Source organism: Tympanuchus pallidicinctus, unplaced genomic scaffold (assembly GCF_026119805.1).
Source record: "Tympanuchus pallidicinctus isolate F22 unplaced genomic scaffold, pur_lepc_1.0 scaffold4, whole genome shotgun sequence".
Lineage (NCBI taxonomy): Eukaryota > Metazoa > Chordata > Aves > Galliformes > Phasianidae > Tympanuchus > Tympanuchus pallidicinctus.
Window position 1 is genome coordinate 37,812,340 of NW_026294758.1, and position 27,133 is coordinate 37,839,472.

Genomic DNA, 27,133 nt, shown 5'->3' on the forward strand with positions numbered 1-27,133 from the left:
AAACACGCAGGGCAAATCTCCACACGCAGACACGAGGAGCCCGCGGTGCAGCAGTAGGGGAAGCCGCCGCCCGTACGGAGCCGTGCGCTCCTGAAGGACGAAGCCAGGTTGGATCAGCGCTCTGAGAGCCGCATCCTACGAAAGCGCCGCGCGAACGACTCGGAAGGACGCCGGCCTGCGCCGGCAGCCGAAGCCTCACGCCCCCGTGCGGACGCGACAGGAGAGTGCGGGCACCCGGCAGCGCTGCCACCCAGCTCCAAGGATGGAAGCGAGGTGCCGCGACACACACCGCGTGTGTGCGCCTGCGCCCGCCCCGCCCCGCCCCGCCCCGCCCCTCTCCCTCCCGCCCGTCGGTACGCGTCTTCGGCGAGGCGTGCGCGCGGTTGCGCCCGCCCTCCCCGGAAGCGGCCGACTGAGCGTGCGCGACCGTCGGCGGCGGCTGCCGGCAGGGGGATGTCGGCCGCGTGCGCGGTGTCCCGTGAGGCGCAGCCGGCGCTGCCGCCACCGCCCCGCGGGGACAGAGATCCGCCGGCCAAGGCTATGCGCAGGGGGCTGCGGCGGGGCCGCGAGGAGGAGCGGGACCGGGAGCGGCTCCCATGGCCGGCGGAAAGCGGCGGGGGCGGCGATCCGGAGGGGGAGCGGGAGGCCTGGCGGAGCGGCGAGCGGCGGAGGCGGCAGCCGCAGGAGTCGAGGGCGGCGGCGGCGGCGGCCAGGGTGGAGGAGGAGGCGGAGGAGGAACGGATGGAGAGGGAGCATTTCCGGAGAATCATCAACGCCTTCCGATACTACGGGTAACCGTTGCCCGCTTTCGGAGCCCCTGGCTCCGTATGACCGCGCCGTGATGCAGGGCGCCCGCCGAGCTCTGCCCTCGGCAGCCGCCGCGGCAGCGCCGCTTCGCGGACAGACCGGGGTCGGTGGAAATCAGGGCAGTGGTGGTAAAGGGCGCTTTGCGAAGGTAGAAAGCTTTCTGAGCCTGGTGGAGTATCGGAAACGGTACTGGCACCTACCAGCCGGGAAGTGAGGAGGGTGCTTTGGTTACCGTATTCGGATGAGCTGTTAATAGGCCTGGCGGAAGCCGTTTGTGGTAATTTTGGGTCTGTAGGAATTTGATGACGGTGCGGTGCCTCTTTAGGAAAAAAGTAAATAGAGGAGGAAGAAAGGAATTGAATTAATCGATTGAAAGGGCAGCAAGTCCAGTGGTGAAAGGGGGCTGGCTGAAAATGCCCAGCCGAGGGTATTTCGGTGAGCTGTCTCTTGTTCCTGTAGGCTTGGGAGGTGCATTTGGGATGTACTTAATTAACACTACCTATTTTATACTTCTACTCACTCATTATTATGCACAGAACCTTTTCTCTCAGCGTAAAACAAACGTACCCTGTTTGTGGATGTGATTTTTTTTTTTTTTTCCTGTGACGCCTAAACTTTTCTTTCTTGTTTTTCTGTCTTGGATATTTTTGTCGTATTTTATTAAAAGTACTGTTTGAGCAGGAGGTTGTACTACATGACCCTCTGATGTTTCCTTTAAACAGAATTCTGTAATTCACTTTGGCCATCTCAAAGACTGCCTGTTGATGTAATAAATAACTGTCATATCGGTAGTTTAGTGGTATCTTCTGGCCTTAGAAAGTAGAAACGTCCCTGTCAACTTCACACTCATTTGTGTTCCTGGGTTGGTTTTGAATCCTTCAATTTCAGTAAACAGGTAATGAGTGGACATGACTTAAATTTCTAGTATAGTAATCGAAGAAAATTACTTCTGCTTCACAGTAATGAAGTTTAAATGGAGTTAATGCATTAGTAATTTAAAGTGTTAATAGGAAACACCTGTATGAACATGACGGCAATACATTTTCAGATCATTCCAGATTTAAGGTTGGAGATAGACACAACTTCATATTTTTCTAATTTTGATTTCATTGAATTTTCGTTTATCAAAAAGGCTGCAAATCACCTCCAAAAGGGTATAGAATTACGATTCAAAGGACTTTACTGGCACAACTTTGAAAGTGTTGATACTGAGCTAAGCAGTGGTGTCTATAGAGTAGGCACATGCAACCCATGGGCCACATGCAGCCATGGATGGATAGTAATGGAGTCTCAAAAGATGATAAATTTTTTAACATTACTGTGTGATTTATAGTGATGCTCATGTGCACATAACTTGAGCACAGATTGCATAGGTGGCAGTGGAACACTCTGGAGGGAAGAGCAGTGGAATGCTAGCATCTCACGAGCCCACCACATGCCATCGCTGATTTTCTTGTGTATTTATTACTCAGTTTTCAGTTGACGTAAACACATTACCAGAGAATTTTCGAATGGATTGTATAGAATTACAATCAGACTTTCAACTCAAGTAAAAATGTGATTGTGTCTCTCTGCCACACTTTTATAAGCCCTCTCTTACCAAAGATATCCATCGCTTCACAATCATGCCTTATTTATATTATTGCTTGTGGTGGTACCTTTATTTGCGAACAATTATTTTCAAGGGTGAAGCATGGGAAGAGTAAAATTTCATCAAAAGTCTCTGATGAGCACCTTGAGAGCTCACTGAGCATTGCAGCTACCTCCATCTGTCCTAATTTCAGCTGGGATGGAGTTGCCTTCTTCAGAATGCCTGGTATGAAGCTGTCTTTTGATTCTAGGAGAAAAACCATATTGGTAACACACAGGTGTTGATGGCTGCCTGCTAAGCACGGTTAGTAAATGCTCAGGCCATTCTCACCAGGGAATAGAATTAGGACAGCTGAGTCGAACTGGCCAAAGGGCATTCTGTGCCATATGACATCAAGGGGAAGGAGTTTTGAAAGAGGGTGGGAGTACACCTGCTGCTTGGGGGTACTATCTGGGCATGAGTTGGGAGGTGGTGAGTAATTGCTTGTCTGACATTAGTTCTGTGACATTTATCTGTGTGTGTGTGTGTATATAAAATCATAACTATTTTCCTTTTCTCTATCTTAGTAAATAGTTTTATCTCAACCCACAAGTTCTACTTTGTTGTTTTTTGTTTTTTGTTTTTTTTTATTCTCTCCTCTATTCCATTGGGAAATGAACAACTGTGTGGTACTTAGCCATCTGCCAGGTTGAATCACAACACCACTGAGCCAAACTAGTGTATTAGTTTCCCAGAAACAAGGTCAAATATCTTACTAGTTTTTAGTCTTTGTTGCTCTTTTTCTTTCTTTTTTTTTTTTTTTAAAAAAAAAAGTAAAAATTGTTACATATGCTTTAACTTTACAGTAATTTTTTGTATGTAGCCCAAGACAATTCCTTTTCACACAGCATGTTCCAAGCAAGCCAAAAGTTTGGACACCTCATGCTACAGAGGATCAGGGTTTTTGTTGTACCGTTCTTTAATGCTTCATTCTTCTTAAATATCAGACAAACTCAGTGTATATATTACTATGCCCTTTTTGATAGTATGGATGTAACACTGGAGATTTTAACAGGTTAGATTTCCAGCCTGAGGCTGCAACTAAAATTACAGCAGCTGTACCAGTTGCAGACAGCTTAGGCTGGCAGAGCTACTTGCTCACTCTCGATGGTGCAATGAGGAAGATGGTGGGAAAGGTAAAAGTGTGAAAACTCGTGGGATAAAGTTTAACAAGTAAAGCAGAAAGTGCACAAGCATATGGAGCTAAACAGATAATTCATTTGTGACTTCTTGTGACTAGACAGATATGTAGCCATTTCCAGGAAGGCAATGACTGATCACAAATGATGGTTGCTGGTGAAGGCATGCACTGTAATGGTGAATATCTCCTCTTTGTCTTCCTTTCCTCAGCTTTTACTGCTGAGCACAATGTCATCCAGTACAACGTAGCCTTTTGGACAGTTTGGGTCTGCTGCCCTGACTGCGTGCCCCCAGCCTGGCTGGCTGGGCAGCAAGAGAATGAAAGCCTTGATAGTGCATATGGAAGCAATTGCTAAAACTTTCAGTCAGAAATAAACCACCATCTAAGGTACTGCAGGGGAGATGAATTCTACCTCATTTAAAAGCAGCACAGCACCTTACAAGTTCTCAGCTATACTGCAGTTTGAGAAACTGCAGTATGGCTGCATATGAGGAAATGATTTGCTTCTATCTAAATGGGAAATATCCCTTGCCCTGGCATCACAACCCTTACCTTCTGTAGTTGCTATGACTGTGCTTAGTTGGCTTAACTTGCTAAATGGACAAACCAAATAGAACTGTTTTAAAGGGCTCTGCTTGGAGTTAGCAAGTCAAGTCAGTGTTCTGGCAGGCTTTGTCAAAAGGTGATGGAACTGTTTGTGTGAGGAAAAGAATTGGAAAAAAAAAAAAAAGACAAAAAAAAAAAAAAAAAAGACCCTTTGTCTCTTGGCAGTCAGATAACCTTTCTTGTGGAACTGTTATTTTTGGTAAAGGGAGGAGTTACGGTAGATAGGTCAATTACATTATCAAATGTGCAGTGTTCATACTTGATTAAATACGCTGTTGAAATGAAGTAGTTTAGTATCTCAGCTGGAGCGCCTGAACTCCATTGTTTTCTAGCTGCCTTTGCTGTTATGGTTCCTTCAGAAGCAATTGATTTTAAGGATCTCTATTCTTATTCCATATCCTTTTTATGACAAAAGCTACTACAGCATTTGGTCGCTTCGTTCAATGTAAATTGGCTTTGAGAAGCAGTCTGGCTATTTTTTATGAGTTCATATGCTGATCATTTATTCCATTTTGTGGAAGTGCTAAATAACTAACAATTTTTACCTAAAAGTTTCTTTTTTCTGGTAAGTGCTTACAATGTCTGAAGAGTCTTTTTTAATTTAAAGACATTAATAATTCTGAGTGATGTAGCCTAGAGGGAATTGCTTGTATTTAGTGCAGTTGTTGCTGCTAAGTATCTAATTGTGTTAATTTTCTTCCTTTCTAGAACGAACATGCATGAACGCGTGAACAGAACAGAGAGGCAGTTTAAATCTCTTCCAGCTAATCAACAGAGTCTTCTTCCTCAATTCCTTCCTCACCTTGACAAGATTCGGAAGTGCATTGATCATAATCAAGAAATACTGCAGACCATTGTGAATGACTGCGTTCATATGTTTGAAAACAAAGAATATGGAGAAGACGTATGTTTAAACTGACTTTTTCATACTCCAGAATCAAATTTTGTACACCTTGGGATTTTTCTGTATGTGTTTAATGCCTTTAGGAGTCTGGCTTACTTTCCTTTTGCTCTTTTTTTTCTCCTCTACAATTTCTTGCTTGCTTGTTTTTCTCATTTTCATCTTCACGTCTTGTACAGCTGACAATTAAACAATGTTAGTCTTTGTAGTTGCTTTAGTGAAAGCTAATTGTGAACCTGGCAAATTACAGTAATTACTTGTTTTTAAAAACAAAACAAACAGAAAACTGTTTGGGTCCAGAGTGGTAGTTAATATTTCAGTTAACTGTATACAGCTCAAATAGCACTGTCTGTCTTTCTGTAGGATTTTTATTTTGTGGCGTCCTGAATCAGTTACAGTTTTAGTTTGGCCAAATGTTCTGACTGTTATCATCTGCAGAGCTTTTTCACTGTTGATCTGCTTTTTTGCTGTGACATCTGAATTAAAAAAAATACATTCAAGATTAAAAGTGTGGCAGAGATGGAAACTGAAGTCGTTTTTGCTATCTGCAGCTGAGGTACAGTAATAGGCAGTGCTAGCGTGAGCTTCTCAGCACTGCCTCAGTAGTACCTAAAGGGGTCATCTTCTCAGGGTAAACAGTTCACTCTCTGCACTAGTGAAACCCTGGTCCTTTCTTGCATAAGGACTAAAAGTTGAGCTCTGTTTTGTCATACTACATAGTGCTTTTGGGACATGAAACCTGGTCTCCTTGGTGCTGAACTGAGACCACCAAACTCGTGTTAGTTTTTTGGGCTGGATGTAAGCCCTAGTTTCAGAAGTGAAAATCATGTGCTGGATGAAACTCTCAGCAGGCATTATAGCATGTTATTTGCCTGTTTATGATTTACATTTTGTTATTGAAGAGTGAAAATACCTGTGTGTTTTTTATTAACAATTTTTTTCCTCACTTTATTTAGGGAGGAGGGAAGATTACACCTGCTTCAACGTTTGACATGGATAAATTAAAATCTACTTTGAAGCAATTTGTCAGAGACTGGAGTGAAGAGGGGAAACCTGAACGAGATTCCTGCTACCAGCCAATAATTAGTGAAATTGTAAAGAACTTTCCAAAAGAAAGATGGTAATGGTGTTTTAAGTCTTACCTGTTGTGTGGGCACATGATGTTGCACAAGTCTAACAAAGTTTTTTATGGATTAATGAAAAGCTTAGATTTAAAAAGTACTAAAATTGATGTGGATATGGAATTAATCAAGTGTTTTAATAGAATGTATTGGAAAAAAACCACAATCTCAAACTTCTTTAATAGTAAGCCAGGATTTTTTTTTCTAGTTGATACAAGAGAATTTCTTTTAACTTTTGAAATAATAGGCCTGGGGATACCATTTAAATTCTCTCAGGTGTGCTCAGTGACTTAATGTTTGCAAGTTAGAAGGTTTTTGGAGTGTGTATGCTGCAGATAAAAATAACAAATTTTAAAAAATTTAAAAAAAACCTTGTGACAGCTTCAGGCATTAATATTTCCCTTACTATTGGCAGGAGAAAGGAAGTAGACTAGTAACCCCCACTATTTTATTACAAATATTTGTTTCTACTGTTAGTTTCAGACAGATGTTACAAGGCTTGTATTACTAAAAATCGCTTCACATGTGTGGTAGCTTTGTTACTGCATTGACTTGTTAAAAAAAACACAAAAACAGTAGTTAGCATGAGTTGATTCTTTTAGGTAACTAAAAGTATGCTGTTGGAATCCAGGAAGAAGTTACTGTTGTAGGAATTATGTAGTTAATGATTGTGCCGTGTAGACACAGCAGAAAGTACATTTCAGTTTATGCTTCATGCTCTTATTTGGAAAATATGTGAACTCGGTATTCATAAAACTGGCCAGAACTTAGTTTTATTACAGATGGATGTTACTGTGGATTATCCTCTTTCTGAGTGATTGCAAATAATGCACTTATTTCAATTTGTATATACTTTTCACTGGCCGTTTTTCAGTTTTCACTTCGTGCCAGCAGAATGTGGAGCAGAATCTTGTATGGTAAAATGACAGTTTCAGGCAGATTGCTCGGTTTCTCTTTTGCTTTGGGCTAATCCATCTCAATGTAGATGAACCAGTGCATATTGTTTATATGAGGTGAACTTCTTGTAATATGCCTTTGGCGTTAATAGTATTTTACATATGAATTAAATATTAGAAGTTACCTTATGTGCCTCTAGAGCATCTCTGTAGGCGTAGTCATAGTTCTGAAAGTAATTATTCTGATCTTCAGAATTGCAGGTCACTTTTTTTTCTGTATGTTAGCTTTGCAAGTTATCAGTTTCTCAAAGTGTATGCTGCAGGTAAAAAGAAGAAGTAGAGGTCGCTGTCTTATCAAGTCTTAGAGATTGGAGTTGGAAAGTTTTATCTTGTACCTACTTGACATAAAGTCAAGTTGATAATAGGAAACCACATTACTAATGATAAATCTGAAGTTGAATGCTTTTTGTCAAAGAAGTAGGAATTGTGGTGGTGGCAGTGGTTGTTGGACATAACTAGTATGACAGTGCTTCTGTCTTTGTTGTGATAACTCTGAATCCCAGAGTATTTTAGTGTGCAGGAATATTGAAATGTCACTGTATGGATTAAACATGTCTATTACAAGACTGAGTTTGAAGTATATTGTATTTAAGAAATTTTATTATGTGCATATCTATTTTAAAAGTTTAATTTTGGTGACTCATGGAGCAGTGGTAGTACTTAGGTAAACTATTAATTGTCCATTTCCCAGTGACCACAGGCTGTCCTAAGCTGCTATATTCTTTGAGGCAAGAAGTAGGGTAGCAAAATTAGCTATTTTTTCCTGTGTTACATGGCTTGTAATCTCAACATTGGCAAAAGGTAACTTACACTGCAGTGCAGGTTGGCTGGAAAGTCTAGCTCATTTTTTAAAGTTTCGGTGGAGAGCAATTTCAGTTTAAAGAGATGGATGGAGCCTGAACTGACCATGATGCAATTATACTTATTGTGTTTAGGCTGGATGCATTGTGTGTTTGCTTCTGAAAAGACTGGCTGTGAGTGTTCATGTGGGAAAAGAACCCGTAGGTGGAACCTCAAAGTGCAGCTCTGCATTTCTTTGCACTTGCAGTTCCTTTTTACGATGGAGTGTGCTGAAGTGTCCTGAAGTTAAATTCAGTTACTAGAGGAAAAAGTGCACTGTTGGTGCTTGGTAAGGAAGGCAGCTTTGCATCAATGTGTTTTGCATTGAAAAAGATAAAGAAGTACAAGTGTTGTCAGTACAATCCATACTTTATTTTTTAGTAACTTCAACAAAATTGCACATTCAATTTCCGGTAAAGGTCACTTGTATTGATTACTTGCACTGAAATCATCTGAAAAAGGAATATACTTTTTAAAAACAACCCAAGTGTGTTTTGTTCCATGCACGCTGGTGTTGTATTGTGGCTATTATTTACAAGAGTGACCCTCTCAAGTTCTGCTGATATATGAAGAACAGAAAAGGAAGTAATGAAGTATTTTCACGCTTGCTGTTCTGGAATGCAGAAGAGATGCAAATAGTGATTGAAATTAGCTGTAAATTTGAACAAGTGTTTTGTGTAAGAGCCACTGTTATCTTGTATTTCAGTCCAGTCTCCTGACAAGACTGTCATGTAAAACTTTAAAAAAGCAAGCATTTTTTCTGCATATTTCTCCTCCTAAGGAATAATTTCTTGTTTATTTAGCACAGAAAATGTTAGTAGGATCAACAAAGCAGTTTAAAGTAAAGTTATATTAAAGGCCTTCCTGAAGAAATGGTAGATTTCCTGTGCTGATAACTGAATTTTGTAATTCTGATTCAGCTTACATAATTGTTCTCCTTTTGATGAAGCTTTCTGAATTTCCTGGACCTGAAAGAGCCACAATTGTTGTTTTCTGTAGGAGAAAACAGTAAAACATATATTTTTATTTCTTGATGGAGTAAGGTTTAAAGTTTTTTTGTTTGTTTGTTTGTTTTCTAAGGAGAAGCTTAAAGTTGAAAATCTGAGTATACTCCTTTTATCTTCTCTGTTCTTTTTGTTACCACTAAGGACACGAAGATTGAATTTCTTACTCAAAAAAAAAACAAGGAAATGGTTAACCTTCAAATTAGTTAATGTTATTCCATGGTTAACAACTGTAAGACTTTGTGTATATGTAAGCTTCTGCTCATTAATTTGGACTTTTTAACCAGCTTTAACTGAAAATTTAAATATATCATTTAGTTCAGCAAATTATTTTCAAGATACTGTCAGGACAGATGGCAGCAGAGGGGAAGTCAGACAAAACAGCAACAGAAGTGTGTATAAAACAAACGTGTGACATTGCATTCCTCCATGCATAAAAAAATGGCACCCAGTGAATGCATTGACACTTGCTGGATGTTTATGGAGACTAGACTGGGTGTAAGCACAGTGAGGTGGTGTGTTTCAACAGCAGTGACAGTGTCATGACAGATGAGTCACATTCTGAATGGCCATGCAGATATTCACAAGTGTGGCATGCACACTTCTGTTCATTGCTGATGAAAATGCATATTTAATACTGTTGACTATGTTGATAAGCAGTGTTTTGTAAGTCAAAATTTGCTCTATCAAGTACTTTTATTGTGCTTTTTTTTTTTTAAAAAAAAAAAAAGTAGAAGTCAATTTCAAGCAATTTAAAGATGTAATTTGTCTGTTGGAGGCTTTATCTTGTTCTAGGGTGAATACAGGTGCAAACTGTAAACTGAAATTAAACCTTTATAACTAACTCCTTGTTGTTTTTTAAGAAAAATGCCTTTTTTGTTTCATTCCTCTCTTTTACTGTGAAAGTGTCCACATGATCTAAATATTTTACAGATAATGGTGAACTGTAAGGAACTGAAGACATAGATAAGGTAGAAGTACATCTCAAGCAATAGTGAACAGATACACCACTAGAAATAACCTTCTGGAATGAGAATCCTCTGACTCAATAATCTTTCATTTGAGTTTCTATTTTCAAAAGTTTTGTCTTGAGCAAGTAGTTTATCCTTGAATTCATCTCCCTGTTTTTTAAGGAAGACTTCCTGGCTAGCTTAGTTCTGTTTTTCCCTGTAGAAGAGGCAAGGGAAGCTTTTGCTTAGCAGATCTTAAGTAATTACAAACTCATGACATCCTGTTACTTATTAATCAGAATACAAAATAGCTGTAAGCATAAATGAATGAAAATGACTTTGATTTTCTAGATGGGAGGTTTCAGTAGTTAACATAATTAAGCTACCAACCAAAAGGCACAGTTAAAATTGCTCTGTCAGTTTGTGTGGCCATTAGAAAAGATAATACTTTCTTCTTGGGTAATAAACTTGTAGAGGTGCACTGTTTTTTAGAATTTACGTATCTCCCAGGCTCAGCTTCATGATTATGCAGCAGCTTCATGGCTCTATTCAATCTCTTGCGGCAGTCTGAATTTTTAAGTAGTTTTTTAATTTTTAAGTTTTGTATTTTGCTTTCTTTCATTGTATACTTGAAAATGCTTAGTGTGGCTTTCTTCATTTTATTGTGTGTATGACTTGTTTGCCTTTGAAGGTGATATGCAATGAGAGGATGGACTAACATTCTTGATATATGAAATTACAAAGTCTTTGAGGTCTGGAAACAGGAAAATTATTTTTTTTTAACGATGCACCTATTCTGTTTTGTGTGGGAGTATTTTTCTTTCAGAAATGCAGGTTTGGTTGCATTGTGATGAGGTATACCAGTTAAAATGTATGTATATATGTATCTTGCCTTGTTGCCTGAAAGAGCAGTTCTATTTCTTAGTTGCTGGTCTTGGAATATGAGAGAAGTTGTTGCAAATTTCTCAGTAGCTAATAGTGCTGGTTGTATTCTTATGTTCTTGTACTGATGTCTAGTTTTGGCAAGTGAAAAGGTGAGAGCTGTGCTGTACTTTGGTTTAGGGAATCGTATGTCACTGAATAGGCATATTTAACACCCACAGTTTGTGAAAAGGTAACTGCTGTAAAGTTTTTACAGTCTGAATTGCTCATTGGCTCATGGAAGTTTGATTTGCTTTGTGTTTCTGATCCCAAAATGCTTGTTTAATTTTCCATGCAGTGTAAGCAAGATTTTTAGAAAATGTAGTAATTATCGGTGGTCATCATAACAAAAATGGTGAAATGTAATCATATGCTTTCTTCCTGAAATTCGCTTAAGAAATCATTTTGATTACTGTAGAAGTTTTCAGAAGAAATATTTTGTTTTGTAGTTGTGCGCTGTGTTCTCGATAAGGGTTTCTTATGTTCTTGTTAATCATTTTCTGTGAATTATTTTAACTATATGGTTAAATGATCTGACCTGAACTGGCTCCATTTGCCTTTAAAAAGTAAAGTCATATGAGAAATATTTATAACATCCAAGTATATGGGAAAAAGATTGTTTGGCTGGACCTCTGTAAGCTTTGTTAAGAGGTATCAGATAAACATTTAACTATTATTTTTGTTCTGTTGCAGGGATTTCTCCAAAGTTAATATCCTGGTACCTGGTGCTGGGCTAGGTAGATTGGCGTGGGAAATAGCTATGCTCGGTTATGCTTGCCAAGGAAATGAATGGAGCCTCTTTATGCTCTTTTCTTCTAACTTTGTACTCAACAGGTACATAGCTTACGTTTTACTTCCTGATCAAAACCTGCAGGTACAGGGGAGGTGAAGTTATTAATAAAAAAAATTGAATAAATAACACAGATTTGTAAGTCATAACACAGGACACAGATAACCATTTGTTAGAATGTTTTCATGCAAATAACGATTGGGATAATTGGGAGAAGCTTATATCTGAGGGATATGGGTTAAGTCATTAAGAATGCAGCAGGAAGCATGGGTTTTAAGCTATGAAACTTAGTGCCTAGATTCTATTGCAGACTCCCTATGTAACCTGGTGTAAGTACTACTGTTTTTATTTTACATCATTTTCTGGGGAAAAAAAAAAAGGTACGCACCTATTTCATGAGTCATCAAATATGGATTAATTAATTACATGCATGATATTTGATGGTGGTGGTAACAGTGTTAGATTCCAGACTAAAATCTTAGGCGCAGTTTTTAAATGGCAAAGAATACACTGATCCACTTCTTAAGCAAATTCGTCACGAGGTAACATCTAAAATGTTATAGTTAATAGTTCTTCAGTTGCACTAAGGTTGTAAATTTGACTGTAACTGATTTCACTGTATAGGCTGAATTTAAAATGAAATTTTTGTATTTCTTCCACACACAATGGAAATTGCTGATCTCGTGACAAACTTTTTAGAGAGAGAAGAAGGCACCAAATATGACTAACTGTTCCTGTAAGGATTAGAGTGGAAAGATTGGGTATATGACAGAGATTTGGGTTTTGTTGTTTTCATGGTGATTTTGTACAGTTCAGAGACTGATTCCCACTTAACTTCAGAATGAAAAATCAGTTATCTGTCTTTGGTTAAAACACATGAATTATGGACTTGTATTTTGTAGCATTCTGACATATTTGAGCCCTTATTAGCAACAGTGATTGTCCACAGTGGAGTGTGCTGGTCTTAAATTTGCTTTGGCTTATCTTTCAGAGTAAAAGGGGTGAAAATGCTCTTTCTTTATGGCTGTTGCATGTCTGGTTAAAACAGTAGTGGTAAATGTAATGAAAATAAGTTGCTAGACATATATTTAGTCTTTTTTTACATGATTCTCAAATGACTGTCATCTGATGCTGAACTTGTGTCTTAGGGTTGAGCTAATGTAATACCTTGCAGCTACTAAGAAGTTGTCACCTTCTCCTCCTCCCTAACTATATAACCTTTCTGTTTCTTAGGTCTTTGGAATTTTTGAATCAATACAAAGTAGCGTAAAAGTATTAATTTCCCATGTTGGGGAACACCATTCAGCGGTCATATTGGTTCAAACCCGCGGTGTGTTTTTCACCTTCTTTAAATACAGGGTCTTTAAACACCTGCCTGTTGTTTTCTATTTATAGAAAATATATTTTGCAAAAAGGCACCACGTGTATGTTGGATTTCCTAACCGTGTTAGATCTTACACAGTCAAATTGGGTGTCTTTGTTTCTGGGAGAGTTATTACCAGCTTCAGGTTTTGTTACTTGCAGGCAAGAGGATACTGGTAACTGCTACTCTAAATGAGTTCCAGTCACTTCAGCTGATTCCTTTCTGCCAGATCTGATCTTGTCTTGGGTTATGTGTTAGGAAAATGTTATGGAATTTTGAGAATTTTGGTTTTAGTGTTAGGTGTCTGTTCCTAGCAAGCCTTTAGAAATTTATGTTTACCTTCCTTGGAAAAAAAAGCAATGATCAGAATGAACAGAACATAGCAGTTTAGTACAATTGAAAAGAAAAAAAGAAGTTAAAAAATTTTGCAAGCTAATCTTGGACTCTGATTTTAATTCATTTCTGGTTTTCATTTGATAAAATTACAAGGATTTTGATGGCGTGTGCTTACAGATTCAATCTGCCTTCTGCCCCTACCTGACCTTAGTTTATTTTTAGGAATATAAGGTACTGTCTTGAGTACCAAGTCTACTTCTACAGTGGGCCTATTCTAAAAGTGACTAAAGTCTTTTGTCTGCAGAGATAGCTGCTGATTTTAATGCATGTAAAAAAACTTTATTCTTTTAAATTACAACTTTTTCTCCACCGTGAATGAAGTTTAATATATTATATTTAGAAAATGCATCAAGGCCTAACAATGTTCACTTGTAACTATTAGAAGTAAAGCATAAATTTAAAATGTATTTTTGGGAAGCTGAAAATACACTTGTTCTGGAGTAGTTGAATTCCAATGGCTCCAACACTCCCGCTTGATTCTGCTTTTTCTTTTAAGTTTAAGTCTTTTACTGCTGGTTTCTTTCGGTTGCATTTAGATGAGTTCAGTCTGTAACAGATGACAGAGGTGATCATAGGTGATGAATAGACTCCCTTTGGTTTTTCTTAAGAACAAAAACTGTAAAAAGCATAACCTGTTTTATTGCCTCTGAAAGGCATACCAAAAGTTCAGGTGAAGTAATACAAAATTTTGCACCCAAATGACAACAGAGTGCTTTAAGAAAAGCTTTTAAGTGGAAGTAGAGTTCACACTAAGTAAAAATTGGCTAATTGGCCTCATGAAAAAACATCTTCGTAGATAAATCTTGACAGTTTGTGAAAGCTGCGGAACTCTCCTTATTGCCTGTCCGTGAATTAGGATGAAAGTAGTTAAGTATTTTATTTCTAAACCAGTGGGCAAAAGTAAGATTTTACCTCACCATCTTTTGCAGTGCAAGCCTTTCAGACAGACTGTTGTATAGTAAATGTTCTGCCCTTACTTGGAAAGAAATGAAATGTGTCACAGTTTTAATTGAAGATAAAATCTTTATCTAACGTTCTTTGTCAGAAAGAGGGAAATGTGGAGGTCTGCAGTAGTTTCTTTGCTTGTTTGCTTTTGTTTGTTTGTTTGTTTTTGTGGGTTTTTTTTTTTGAGATAAAAAGAAAGATTTTTTCAAGTGGAACTGTGGACATGGGAATTAGTCTTTTATACTAAATTAGTAGTTCCCACTGAAACTGTTTTGTCTGCATATAATTTGTGCTAGAAAAAAAATACTGAGATGTGTGTCCTCTCTTACAGCTCAGAAAAAAATCTTTCTCATCTACTCAGATTTTTCCTTTTCCTTGCTTTTTTAAAAAATGTCATTCTTACACAAAATATTCTTAGTATAATACAAATTGACTGTGAGCACTTGAGAAATAGTTACCACAAAACTTTTGTTGGCAGATTTAGAAATGTTTTGTTTTAAGAAAATGATGCTCCTCTGGCTACAGGGTTGTTTGTTTTGTTTTTTTTTGCCTAATTGTTTTCTTTGGCTGATTGCGTGTATCTGATTGTCTCCATACATAATGGATATATAAATAACAGCTAATGTTCTCAGTATACTGCTGCTCATGCAACAGCAGTACTGCAGGGTTTTTTTGTTTTGTTTTTACTGATTAAATACAAATATAACACAGGGAAGGTAAAAATTGTTAATTCTAAGACTCTGTCACAGATTTTTTTTTTAATCTGCCTGTGAAGAGTGAACCTGGTGGACTGCTTGCAGTTCGCAGTGTTTTCTGTGTATTCTGTTGGATAAATGTGTCCTCTGTGATCTGAATTTAGTGATGCATGTGTAACATGTCCTTAGTAATTGGGCTTCTGTGTAAACTTCACTTTTGCTCAGGGGATGAAAACTGCTTCATTTTTTAATTAAATATTGATTTTGCAGGACTGTGGAAAAAGGCTTTCTTCATATTTTCTTGTTGTCTTTATCAGTTTTTAAAATAAGTGTTCTTCTGATTGGTCATGTCATTGCACAAGTTCTGTTTTACCATGACATACTTAGTGTATGCTCATACTTGACATAATTTGAATATTCTGGATGTTGCTAGCTTAAAATGATAGCACAAAAGCATTACAGCTTGCAAAATTGTTTTTTTTTTTTTTTTTTTTTTTTAATTTAAATGCATCATTTCAGTTAGCATCTGAAAAATGCTTTTATGTTGTTGAGCTTCAAAACCCTTACAATTATGTTCAGAAGCAGAAAAGCCTTGGATGACAACAGATGAGGCCAAGAAAGTTGAAAAGAAGTATGGAAGTAAGAGAATTATTTTTATAAATAGAAAAAAATGTTGATGCAAAAAGCTTATCTTTACTATGGATATTGAATCACAGATTTCAGTAATTGTGTGCAAGGAATTCTATTCATTGTCAATGGAGAAATCGGGAATAGTTGTAAAAAGGAAAAGAAGAGAAAATGAAATGAAGGAAAGGCAGTTATAGTGTGGTTCCAGTTGACGTGTCAGAGTGAATTTGGTATTTTGATCAGCTCATAAATTTTTGGGCAGTCTGAATTGTTTTGAGTTAGATAAGTCCTAAAACCAATAATGACTTTAGCATGAACTTCACTGACAAAAAAAAAATAAATGCATGTTTGAAGTTTGACTCATACATTTCTAGATAATATGTTAGCAATTAGTTGAAACTAAATTGTTCCAATTTCCGTATTTTGTAGATGTTCTGAAGTTAACTCATGTAAGCTTTATCCCTGGATTCATCAGTTTAGCAATAATAGAAGATCTGCAGATCAGATACGTCCAATTTATTTCCCTGATGTTGATCCTCACAGTCTTCCTTCTGGTTCAAACTTCTCTATGACGGCAGGGGATTTTCAAGAAATTTACTCTGAGTGCAGTGAGTAAAAGCATCATTTAGATCATCCGCATAGTTCAGAGTATTTGTTATGATTGTAATATATAAATACATAAACAGAATAGAGCTAATATCTATGCGCATTAAGCAAAAATGTACTAGCTGTAGTAAGATTTTTCTAAGTCAACTTTTCATTTTGGTTATTAAGAAGAAAAAATAGATGCGTCCTTTCCTAATGAATATTTGTTACAGTCTTTTGCAATAAGTCAACACGGAAAAAGTAGGGAAAAGTTAACCTGATGGAGAAAAACAATGTTATGAACAACAATAGAAAAAGTCAATTTTCTTATTTGATGCAAAAAATACAAATTTGTATTTCTTACTGATTTATTTCCTGTTATTAAAGCAGATGTATGTGTGTTTATTGATCAGTCATGAGTATTTCAGAGGTACTCTGTGCAGGTGATAAAGTTATAACAAGGACTGAGACTTCTGCCAGTACGGATAGCACTATTTTCATTTGTGGTGCTAGGTTAGTTGTGCTGTTTTCTTTGTGAGCAAAGTAGTCTATTAGGACTAAATTGAATTAAGCTGCAGATGACCGTATTTGTCACCTACTTCACCAGTTACATGCACAAGACTTGATCAAAGGCAGCACATATTTCACTTTTATACATTGTCTAACACCTTAACTCTTCAGAATCTAATAGAGCTTGATAAATTAATAAAAAGTAAGCTTATATAGAAGTCAGTATTTTATCCTCACACAGTATTTGATTTTGCGTGGAATGCCTATTTTTTGTTACAGCTCCCACCCTTTTATTTTCATAGCAGTTCTTCACCATAATTAAATATTTTTCATGAACTTTTTTTTTTTTTTTTTTGTGCAGCTAGTCTTCCAGGTATTTTTGTGTGGTTGGCTTCCTTACAGTTGTATGCTTTTCTGAAAATGTTATCTTAAGAGTATCCAGCGCTGGAGATAAATTGAGACTTCTACTTTTTTATTTCGGAAGCTTAAATTTTTACAATTTCAGGGATACATGTTTAGAGACAAACAGGGAGATTCATGCTTTAAAAGGTAGTCCTGGGAAGATTATACTTGTTATTTATTGGAGGAATTTTCAGTTACTCTGAGCTATACTCTAGAGCTATGTGATTTGTGCATCCACTTCAGTGTAGAGCATTGTATTCTTCTACATATTAATGTGTCCAGAGAGGCCCCAAATCACTGGATACTTTTACATTTGTATTTCTAATAGTTTTATAATGAACTTCTACGACTGGTGGGTAATGGTATGGTTGGACCTTCATTTATGTCAAATGGTCTCATTTGTTATACTGTTTTTATTTTACTGTATAGAATGAATTATAAAAACCAAACGCATATGTATAGTACTTTAGAGCTTGTATGTAGACCACAGAAATCCAAACTTAAATCTCTTTAACATAAAGCAAAATGTTAGTTTCTTGTAAATGACTGTTTACTTTTAAACTAAATGAAGTGTTCAATTATTACTGTTAGTTAAAGGAAGTACTGAGTGTATAAACAAATACTGGTGTTAAATGATGAACTTTTACAGGGGAAAAGAAAATTTGAATTAATCTGTACAATTTATTGTTCTTGCACAGATACTTGGGACTGCATAGCAACTTGCTTTTTCATTGATACAGCACATAATGTTATTGATTATATTGATACTATATGGAAAATACTGAAGCCTGGAGGCATATGGATAAATGTAGGCAAGTGTGACCAACTTCCTTCTCGCAATCCCTGACTTCCCTTTGCTCACATAACAGGCATCTTTAATATACAGTACTATAATATAGTAGTGTGGGGGTGAAGGCATCTGTACTGAAGACTGTGGAGATAACAACACCCATGACTTTAGAATTTTGTGTTCAGCATTTGCTCAAATATTTGTTACAGTCGGGTTATATCACCATGTGATGTGAAATGTTGAAGTGTGTCTTCCCAGTGCTAGGTTTTTTTATACGTGTCACACTTCTGTTATTTGACAATTGTAGTGTGCTGTATTCTTGCTGTTAATTAAAGCTCCAAAGTATAAGTTTTGGAAATGAGATTTATGGATATCCTTATCACAAGAAAAGGCTTTAAGTCTCCTATGGGACTGGCAGACAAAACTGCGTCATTAAACATTTTGTACAAGAGAAGCTTACCAGTCACAGAATGTGAGCATAGCTTTTGAGTAGGCCATGGTTTGTCCTGCGTTCTATTCTGTACACACAGCAATGATACTAGACTGATAGCATGGATGAAAGTTTAAGGTACAGCATGATTTGATGGGAAATGAGACTTCATTCTTGCATAAGCAGTTAAACTACTGTGATTTTGTGCAGAATTCTGACTCATTCTGAGAACTGTATTTTCAGTGATGACAATGTGTTCCAGCTTAGTGGGTCTGGATGTTAGCATTCTTCACATTGTCATTATGTGGTTTTCATTTTAAAAATGGTTTTGATGGACACTTCCATTTTGTGTTTGCACTCCAGGTCCTCTTCTTTACCACTTTGAAAATTTGGCAAATGAACTTTCAATAGAGTTAAGCTATGAGGATATAAAAAACGTTATACTGCAGTATGGCTTCCATATAGAGGTAAGATGATGTGGTTTTGACTGAGCAGCATTGGTTTACCAAATTGGTTTACCAAATGTCCATTGGTTGACTGGACAAACTCCTTAATTAAAGTTTATCTTAAAGTTTGTTCAAGCTAGCCTCATAGACAAATAAGTTTTAGGAGAGTAGGTTGTGTGTAATTGTGTCACAGATTCGCTTTTGTCATTTTTTGAAAAGTGTGAGGCTTTGAAATCTATGGACTGTAATTAAGTAACAATTTCTTTCACTAAGAAAAGTTGAAAATGTTTTGAAAACTTACGCTTTCTTTTCCAGGTGGAGAAAGAATCTGTACTGTCAACTTACACTGTGAATGAACTCTCCATGATGAAATACTACTACGAATGTGTGTTGTTTGTGGTGAGAAAGCCAGAAGAGAAGTGCTTCGAATAGGTTAGTCAGAAAAAAGTTTGGCCTGAATGCTAGAATTAAAAAATAACGTGGACTGAATGATGTCTGGACGCAACCTCAAATCAGTGGTGCCTTCTTATTCCTAATAAGATTTAGATAGTGTCTATTTTCTTAATATTTCTGTTGCTATCCAGACATGTACTATGCCATACATATTTGTACTGTAACTAGTGAAAATGGAAGATAAAATGTTTGCTTTGGAATGCATTAAGAACAAAAATGTTTTCTTGGATATAAGAATTGTTTGCCAGAACCAAGCTAATTTCACAAATGCTGCCTCGTTTTTCTGGGTTTTATAATGATTTCCTTTGTTCTGCTTTCTGATGTTAGGAATGCACAAAGGTACGTACTGTACTTACTGCGTCACATCTAAAGAAGTATTTTTAAGAATACATTTTTAGTGAATTATGAAGTCTGAAATGATTGAAAATTTATGAAATGATTGAATGATCTCGTATTGAGTCGTGGTAACCTAGCAAGGGGGTTGGAAGTAAATGATCATCTTACAGCGTTGAAACTGAAATATTGGATGCATCGTGGCTTTAAAACATAATGATTTTGAGTCACCTACTTATCGCTTAAGCCAAAGTGTTAAACGTATAACTAACAGAAACTTATGATAAACCTTGCACTCATCTCTTTTTCAATGTTAATGACTGAGTTATCCATGCCACTTCTAGGTAGTGACAGAGAAAAATCCCTCTTTCTCGAGGAATAAAAAAAAATACATGTAAATAATGTGCTGTAACTTAGTGATTTCCTTACCTGAGTCAGCATTGTAGCTATAGGCACTTTACTACTTAGTGGCTTACTACTTCCTTATCCTACATTTTTTTTTTTTTTCTGGCTAATGAGGCTTAGGAGCATATTTAATCTGCAAATCCTAGCCGAATCTTCGTAAAAGTAAAGCTGAATCTTCTTTTGCTTGTTATGTAAGTGAAAAAAATTACGAGCTTAGAGAAGGCATCATGGTAGCCATTTGTCCTCTTACTGTATTGGTTAGGTTCAGTACCACCTTTATCGTTATTCAAAATATAAGAACCTTGTGGTAAGGAATTAAGGATGTTTTCAGGGTCATAATGGTGCACTGGACAATAATGTTTTTAAATGTTTACGATTGTTTCTGGTCCCTTTTTCAGGGTGATGTCATACTCTCATAATCACATCTTTTTAATATTTCCATTATTAACTTTGGGATTTTTCCTGTTAAGGCTGGACATTTGTGCCTTCATTTCTAAAACGAAAGTTTGCCTGGAAGAAAATCACAATCCTGGGTTTGTTTTCCTTTTTTTCTTTTTTCTTTTTTCTTAATTGTTTTTTAAATAATTTCAACACTGCGTATAGAAAAAGAGTGACTGTGGATGTTTCAGTACTGTGCCCCTTTTTGGTCAGAATTTTTACTGAGAATAAAGGGTTCTGGACTACAGAAATTTCCAGCTTCACATATAAAATGCTCGTTTGAACTGTACCACCAAGATTGTACTCCATTAATGAACTGCTGAGATTCTGCCTTGGTCCGAGAAAGATTTTTAAAGCACTGCTACTGCAAGGGGATTAAAATAGAAGCCTCTTCACACCTTTTAAAAAAAAAAAAAAAAAAGATGATAATCTTCAGTTACTTTCATTCTCTTACTGAGTTATTTACTTTGGTTACTGGGTAGACTTTGTGTTTCTTCACTTTGTTTTTTCCTTGGATAAAATGAGATTAGTGTTTTGATTTCCAAGTTCCTTGAAGTCAGACAGAGTTAGCTGAATGTTGGTCCTGTTTCCTACTCTAGCAGTCAGTGGTGGTACCCAACATGCGATGCTTCCTACACATACAAAACTGTATCCTTGTGTTCCAGTTGGACACTGATACCAGCTTCAGTTGGGTTTGTTCATTGCTGCCCCATGTTGTCACAAGTTCCATTGTCAGCACTGGTTATAGGAAGAAGTTTTATTGACTTTAATCATGTATATAGCGATGTGCTTGTATTTCTCATCTGGAAAATGCCCATGGATTTCCTTTTAACGTGTAGCAGCTGCATTAACAGCCGGAAGCAGCGCAGCCTTGTGAATCGGTGGTGTGAGTCAGTGGTGTGGAACCCTCTGCCCTACCTGCACGTTCCCAGGCTGCTCCATCGCTCAGCCGGGGACAACCGCGGTGCCACGCTCCTCCCGCTGCACCCGCTGTGAGTGCGCTTCCGGATCCTGGCCTCACAAATGCTTCTGCCTAAGGGAGTACGTTTGACAAATGTAGAGCTTCCTGTGTTTTTATTTATACGGTAGTGCGCACACAGCACAGTCACAACGATGGGGATTGGAAGCTTCATGTCTCCGCGTGAACTTTCCGCTATTTTTAATGTGTGTAACGAACTTGATTTTTCTCTGACATTAAAGTTTGCAGTACGACATGGTGTGCGGTGTGGTTTCTCGTCGGCTTAGGTCCCGCGCGTTCCTGCTGCGGTTCCGCGGCGCTCGGGGCCGCGCTGGGAGGCGCTGAGCCACACGCGGCAGGGCGGGGCCCCTCGGCGGCGTGGTTTCGCCTAGTCCCGCCCCGTGCGGGCGGCGGGGAACCGGCGGCGCGCATGCGCTTTCGGCGAGCGGTGGTGGTGCGTTCGCCGCCGGGAGCTTTGCGTTACGCGGAGCCTCCGCGCCCGGCTTTTCCCATGGCCAAGCGGCGCGCGGAACCGCTGGTCTGTTACGCGCCCTTCAAGCGGCTCCTGCGGGAGCCGCCGCCGCCTCCCCGCTCCTCCCTGTCCGAACGCCGCCCGCGGAACGAGGCAGCGGGCGCCGGAGCCGCCGCCAAGCGGAAGCTGGAGGAGGCCGAGGCGCCGCCGGGAAAGCGTCCCGGGCTGCGCGGCGGCGGTCCTCGAGGGGAGCTGAGCGATGCGGCGGGCAGGCGGCGGCGGCGGGAGGAGCCCGCGGCGCCCCACGACGGGCGGACGGCGGAGGGGAGCGACGGCAGGCGGGGCGAAGAACCGGCGGCCGCCCCGGTAACGACGCGGGGAGCGGGGCGGGGCGGGAGGTTAGCCGTCCGGGGTGGGCCTCGCTCTGGGGCGCTCCGGCACGGCGCTGCAGGCCCCGCATAGCCGCGTGCCCGCGGGCGGCCCCTGCGGGCTCTTCGTCCTTCTGCGCTGTGTTTTGTGCTAAGAAAGCGGTATTTCTGCCCGCTCCGATCGTTCTGCACTGGAGAGGCTAGGGGGAGAGCTTGACTCGGTTTATTCCGTCTTCGGTCACATCCCCGTCCAAAAGCGAAGTGGAAGTTTGAAGGTAGTGCCTCTCACAAATCGGGCTTAGGCTGTATGACAGCCCATCTGCCCAGTCGGTTTTCGGGCGGGCCCCCAGTAGTGGCGGCCCCCTATTAGTGGCGGCCCCAGCCTGCTGCTGGTGCTGCGATGACGGAGTGACGGCACGCGGTTGGCTTCCAGCGCACTGTCCGCCGCCGAACAATGGAGCAGGATGGCAGCATTTTGTGCAGTAGCATAGCAGACAACATGTGGTTCTTAGCTTCTTCAAAGTAACGCCTGCCTGGAGGTCTGCGGGTGTACGCTCACGTGGACCTTTCAGATGAAAGCAAAGGATTGGATCTGGTGGCTTTGTGGGAGCAGGTCTGATAAACTGGGACGTCAGACCCGTTCTCAAGTTGGTCCGTCATTTGTATGGCACCACACCATGACTTGGAAAGACATGTTTTCAGTAGTCTGTGGGAACAGGACAAGGGGAAACGGCCATAAACTGGAGCATAGGAAGTTCTGCACCAATATGTGAAGGAACTTCTTCACTGTGTGATGGAGCACTGGAACAGGCTGCCCGGGGAGGTTGTGGATGTCTACGTGTTTGGCCTGCTTTGCAAGGGGGCTGGACTCGTTGATCTCTACAGGTCCCTTTCAACCCCTACAGTTCTGTGATTTGTGACTTATTTTATCTCAGGCTTTCTGTCTGCTTTTTCTGTCAGATTGTAGAATTGAGGCATGAAGGAATTGAGGGAAAAAATATAGTATACAAGTATGCTATATACTTTGTATACTTTATATATACTTTATTCTTTGTATGCTTTGCTGTATAAAATATTTTCGTTAGGCAGTATTTTTTAGTTGTGTGTTTCCCTAAGTAAAAGTATTTTACAGACGTGTCTCTCTCCCCTGAACCACAGCGTGATCAATAGCAGACAGGAGGTGTTCCTTCCATATTCTGAACCTTTAACCTGCATGGTTTGCATCTTAAACAGCAGTAACTATTTCTCATGATGATTCTTGTAGCTTTCAGAAAGTGCAGCTGGAGATTAGCATTGTTCTTTGCTCTTTGGTGGTTTGTTTAGTTTGTGACAGTAGTGACCATGGTCAGAACAGTGTAAATTTTACACTTATTGTTAAATTTGCTGGCAATTATCCTTAAGTTGGCCAGAGAAGAAATGTGCTTGAGTTTATTTGCAAGCATACTTGAAAATATTTGCAACTGCATTTGAGAAATTAACTCTTAAACAACTTCATCCAGTGAAGATTAACTTCATTTTTCTCAGCTTGTTTTGGAGATACGTAGGTGAAGAGGAATATTTGATCTCAAATGTTGAGTATTTGCTCCTCTCTGGTGCGCTTCTCTGGCTTGTTTGCTTTCACACAGAATTTTTGTGAAGAATATAAATAAAGCAGAATAAAGCTGCTCTTGAGACTTAAATGCTCATGAAGTTAATCCCATTTGGAGTACAAGGCCAAAATCTGTATCTGCATCTTTGTAGTTACGAGGTTTTGGATTATAATAGTTTAAAAATGCTGTCCATTAATGAATGTGTGCAAAACAGGTAGCACAGAGGTATTCTGATGTGAAGAATCGAGCTCTTACCATACGAGCAGTAACCTATTACTAAATCATAAAAAAGGGAATTCATTAAACGTATAGAGAGTTGTCAAGAGTAGCTGACATATTCTGAGTTGGTTTTCAGAGATACTCTCCACCTGCCTTATGCAGTACTGAGTGTGCGAGACATCCCCGTGTGGAGCTTGGACTGGAATGTCTTCCCTTTCTCTTTCTCTCTTTGTTTTTTTGTTAATGTTATGCTGTATTTAAAATTCAGTTTACAAAACTGTATCTCAGATGTGTACAGCTGCTTTCAGATACTGGGTGTTCAGATAGGTATTCTTTCAGTTTCCATACCCTTCTGTTATCATGGCACCGTATCTTTCACTGGTTTTGCTTGCTGATCCAATTAAAGGGAACTTTGTTTCTGTAATCTTTAGTGAAGGCAGTCTTTGTGCAAGTTAATGCATTAGTAGGACTCTACAGGTGCACAAACATACTGTTGTTATGACATGTTTTCACATCTCAAACCTAATATTAAAGGCTTTTAATAACGCAGGTTTTGATGGTAGAAAAAGCGGTTAACTAATACAAACTGGAGTTCATGGTAGGCCTGTGTTGCAATGAATAGAAAAATGTTTCTTTAGAGGGGAAGTATTGTAAGTTTATACACTTCTTAAATTTAGTTAAAGAAAAAAAGGCATCATTATTCTGGTAGAAGGGTTATTGCCAGTGCTTACTGTAATTTATTGAACATTACTTTTTTTTATTAATCAATTACAGAGTCAGCAGACCAGAGCCATATCAAAGCAGTTGTAACAATTTAGTTGCAAAACTGATTTTTTCAGCAACTGGTTATGCTGAGACATTTAATATAATGTCTAACAGTTCCAATTATAAGTTAATAAAAGCATTTATTGTTTTTGTAATACCAGAAGAAGATGCACGCTTAAGATGTAAGGAGCAGCTTGAGAATTCCTCTTTTCACTTCTTACATGTGTAATTTCTATGGGCGTATGCACAGGTTGGCTGCCCAGTCTGTAAATTTTATTCTGTGGTTAAGGATGTAAGGTTGAAAACCAACTGTGCTATCCAACAGAGATTTTCTAAATTTTTTTCAGTGACATGTAGATACCAAGTAAGGTAGTAGATAAGTGAATGTTCCTCTCATGTTGTTCCTGTATGGCTTAACAGTCCCTTCTTCTCCTTGGACCTAAAAGACATCTTGATTTTTCTGATGCCTACTTGAGAACAAAATGTACATATAGAAATGAAGAAATACAATGTGGTAAAATAGTTGAACGTTTCCTTTTGAATACCAGCTTCTAAATGCACATGAAATGTCTGTATTATTGTGAGAAGAAAAGAATGAACAATTCATGTATGTGTGAAGTACAGTAATTGCATAGGTTTTTTCAGTATTATTCAACTACATCCCTGAAAAGGCTGCCCCAGCATGTGGTTGATTCCCCTGTCCATGGAGACTTTCTAGGTGAGGCTGGATAAGGCCCTGGGCAACATGACTTAACTGTGGTGCCCCTGTTCATTGCAGGGGAGTTGGACTAAATGGCCTTCAGAGGTCCCTTCCAACTTTAAGGATTCTATGATTCTGTGATTTTAATGAAAGATTGCCAATTGAACAAATTGATGGGGTCATAGAGATGTTTCCCAGAAGTGATGCAGTAGTTGAGTACTTGACAAAAGTGAATTATTTGCTTAATTGATTAATGTGATTATATTAATATTTTGTTGCCTTTTTTTATCTTTTCAAAGCAAGAAGAATTCAATCAGTATAACTCATTCTTGTATTGGAGAGCACCATTGCCTGCAATTGATTTATCTGATATTCAGAGCCTGCATGGAGAGACTACATGTGCTGATAAAACTCCTTCAAGGACTGATACCATGGAGACTGAGATGGAGACCTGATCAGTTGTTTCATAGCTGTACAAGTACTTGCAGGAAGCTTGTTTCTGTTTGGATTCAGTTTTTCCTGTGTGGGAGAAAAATCAACGTGCTTCTGTTTTTATGAAGAAACAGTGTTACATCAATATGAAAAGGCAAGTCAGAGCTGTCAGGTTGGTGGAATCATCACAGTTAGGTACTGTTAGCTGGCTGGAGATGTGAACTTATTGATTCTGTGTGAAGGAGGCTATGTTTGTTTAGCATGAAGGCTTGAATTCATGGAAGCAAAGTAGAAGAAAATGACAGAAAATTAGTTAACTTCTGGATGTAGTTTTTAAAAAACAGTTGGATAAGTTACACATGGAAAGGAAATGGAAATTAGTTTAGCCTGTCTTGAACAAGAAGTGTAACTGTTGTACCAGAATATGAAATTCTTCATCGTAAAGCACAGAAACTGGTACTTCTTAGTTATTTTTTTTTCAGTGTAATAATACCTAAGCCAAAAAAAAAATATAAGTCCACCAAAACCAGACAAAACATTCCCTTTTCTATGCAAACCAAAAAAGAGTGTGTTGGGGATGGGAAGGGAAAAGGGGATCTATTCTGTAAGCTGCCAGTGTTATGAATGATGAGTCTTCTTATGATCACTCAAAGCAGCTGGCTTTTAGATTTTTTTTTTTAATCTGTTCTAAAGTTAATGATTTTCTTACTCTTTGTGAAATTAAACTAGCTGGTAATGTGGAAATAGCAGCTGTATGCAGGGTCATGAAAGGTTAATGCAGTATGAATTGTGTACCTAGTTGACTGAGGTTTAGTCTTTTGCAGATGTTGTGGATTTTGCAGGAATCTTTTTTTTTTTACAGAAGTTCAATTAGTTCATGGTTTGTTTTTCTTTGTTTGTTTTTGCTGTGAAATATGATTGTAATGCGCTTTCTTGTAATTTATTTACAAGTTAAAATACAATTAGAAATACATGTTTTCAGTAATAGGTTGAAATTTAAAGTTGTATTGGCAGACTGTCAGACTTGTGAATGTAACTTGTTTTTAGGTAAGTTTGTTATATTTTTGCTGGAGTCATCTTAAAATTAAAAAAAATCTTTTTACTAATGTGTTTGTCAATAAAATTTAGTCTGTGCGTGTTTGAAA

At 38.6% G+C, this 27,133-nt stretch overlaps 3 protein-coding genes across 4 annotated transcripts in view; all 3 read left to right on the forward strand.

Annotated features, from left to right (window-relative positions):
- The window catches only part of NMRK1 (nicotinamide riboside kinase 1), a 31,776-nt gene extending 9,598 nt beyond the window's left edge, over positions 1-22,178 (forward strand). The window contains exon 10 of the transcript XR_008210655.1: positions 22,168-22,178. The gene's annotated coding sequence lies outside the window, so the exon portion shown is untranslated. The remainder of the gene's footprint in view (positions 1-22,167) is intronic.
- CARNMT1 (carnosine N-methyltransferase 1) lies at positions 422-21,697 on the forward strand. 2 transcript variants are annotated; one of them, XM_052701378.1, is made up of 8 exons: positions 424-791; positions 4,893-5,088; positions 6,042-6,205; positions 11,571-11,711; positions 16,123-16,301; positions 17,889-18,002; positions 18,774-18,877; positions 19,172-21,697. In XM_052701378.1, the coding sequence occupies exons 1-8, from the start codon at positions 454-456 to the stop codon at positions 19,286-19,288; spliced, it is 1,353 nt and encodes a 450-aa protein (XP_052557338.1). In that variant the 5' UTR covers positions 424-453; the 3' UTR covers positions 19,289-21,697. The 2 variants fall into 2 exon arrangements, with proteins under 2 accessions (XP_052557339.1, XP_052557338.1); XM_052701379.1 differs by lacking the exon at positions 17,889-18,002 and having other exon boundaries at positions 422-791.
- CUNH9orf40 (chromosome unknown C9orf40 homolog) lies at positions 21,878-27,133 on the forward strand. The gene is made up of 2 exons (XM_052701391.1): positions 21,878-22,281; positions 25,856-27,133. The coding sequence occupies exons 1-2, from the start codon at positions 21,955-21,957 to the stop codon at positions 26,009-26,011; spliced, it is 483 nt and encodes a 160-aa protein (XP_052557351.1). The 5' UTR covers positions 21,878-21,954; the 3' UTR covers positions 26,012-27,133.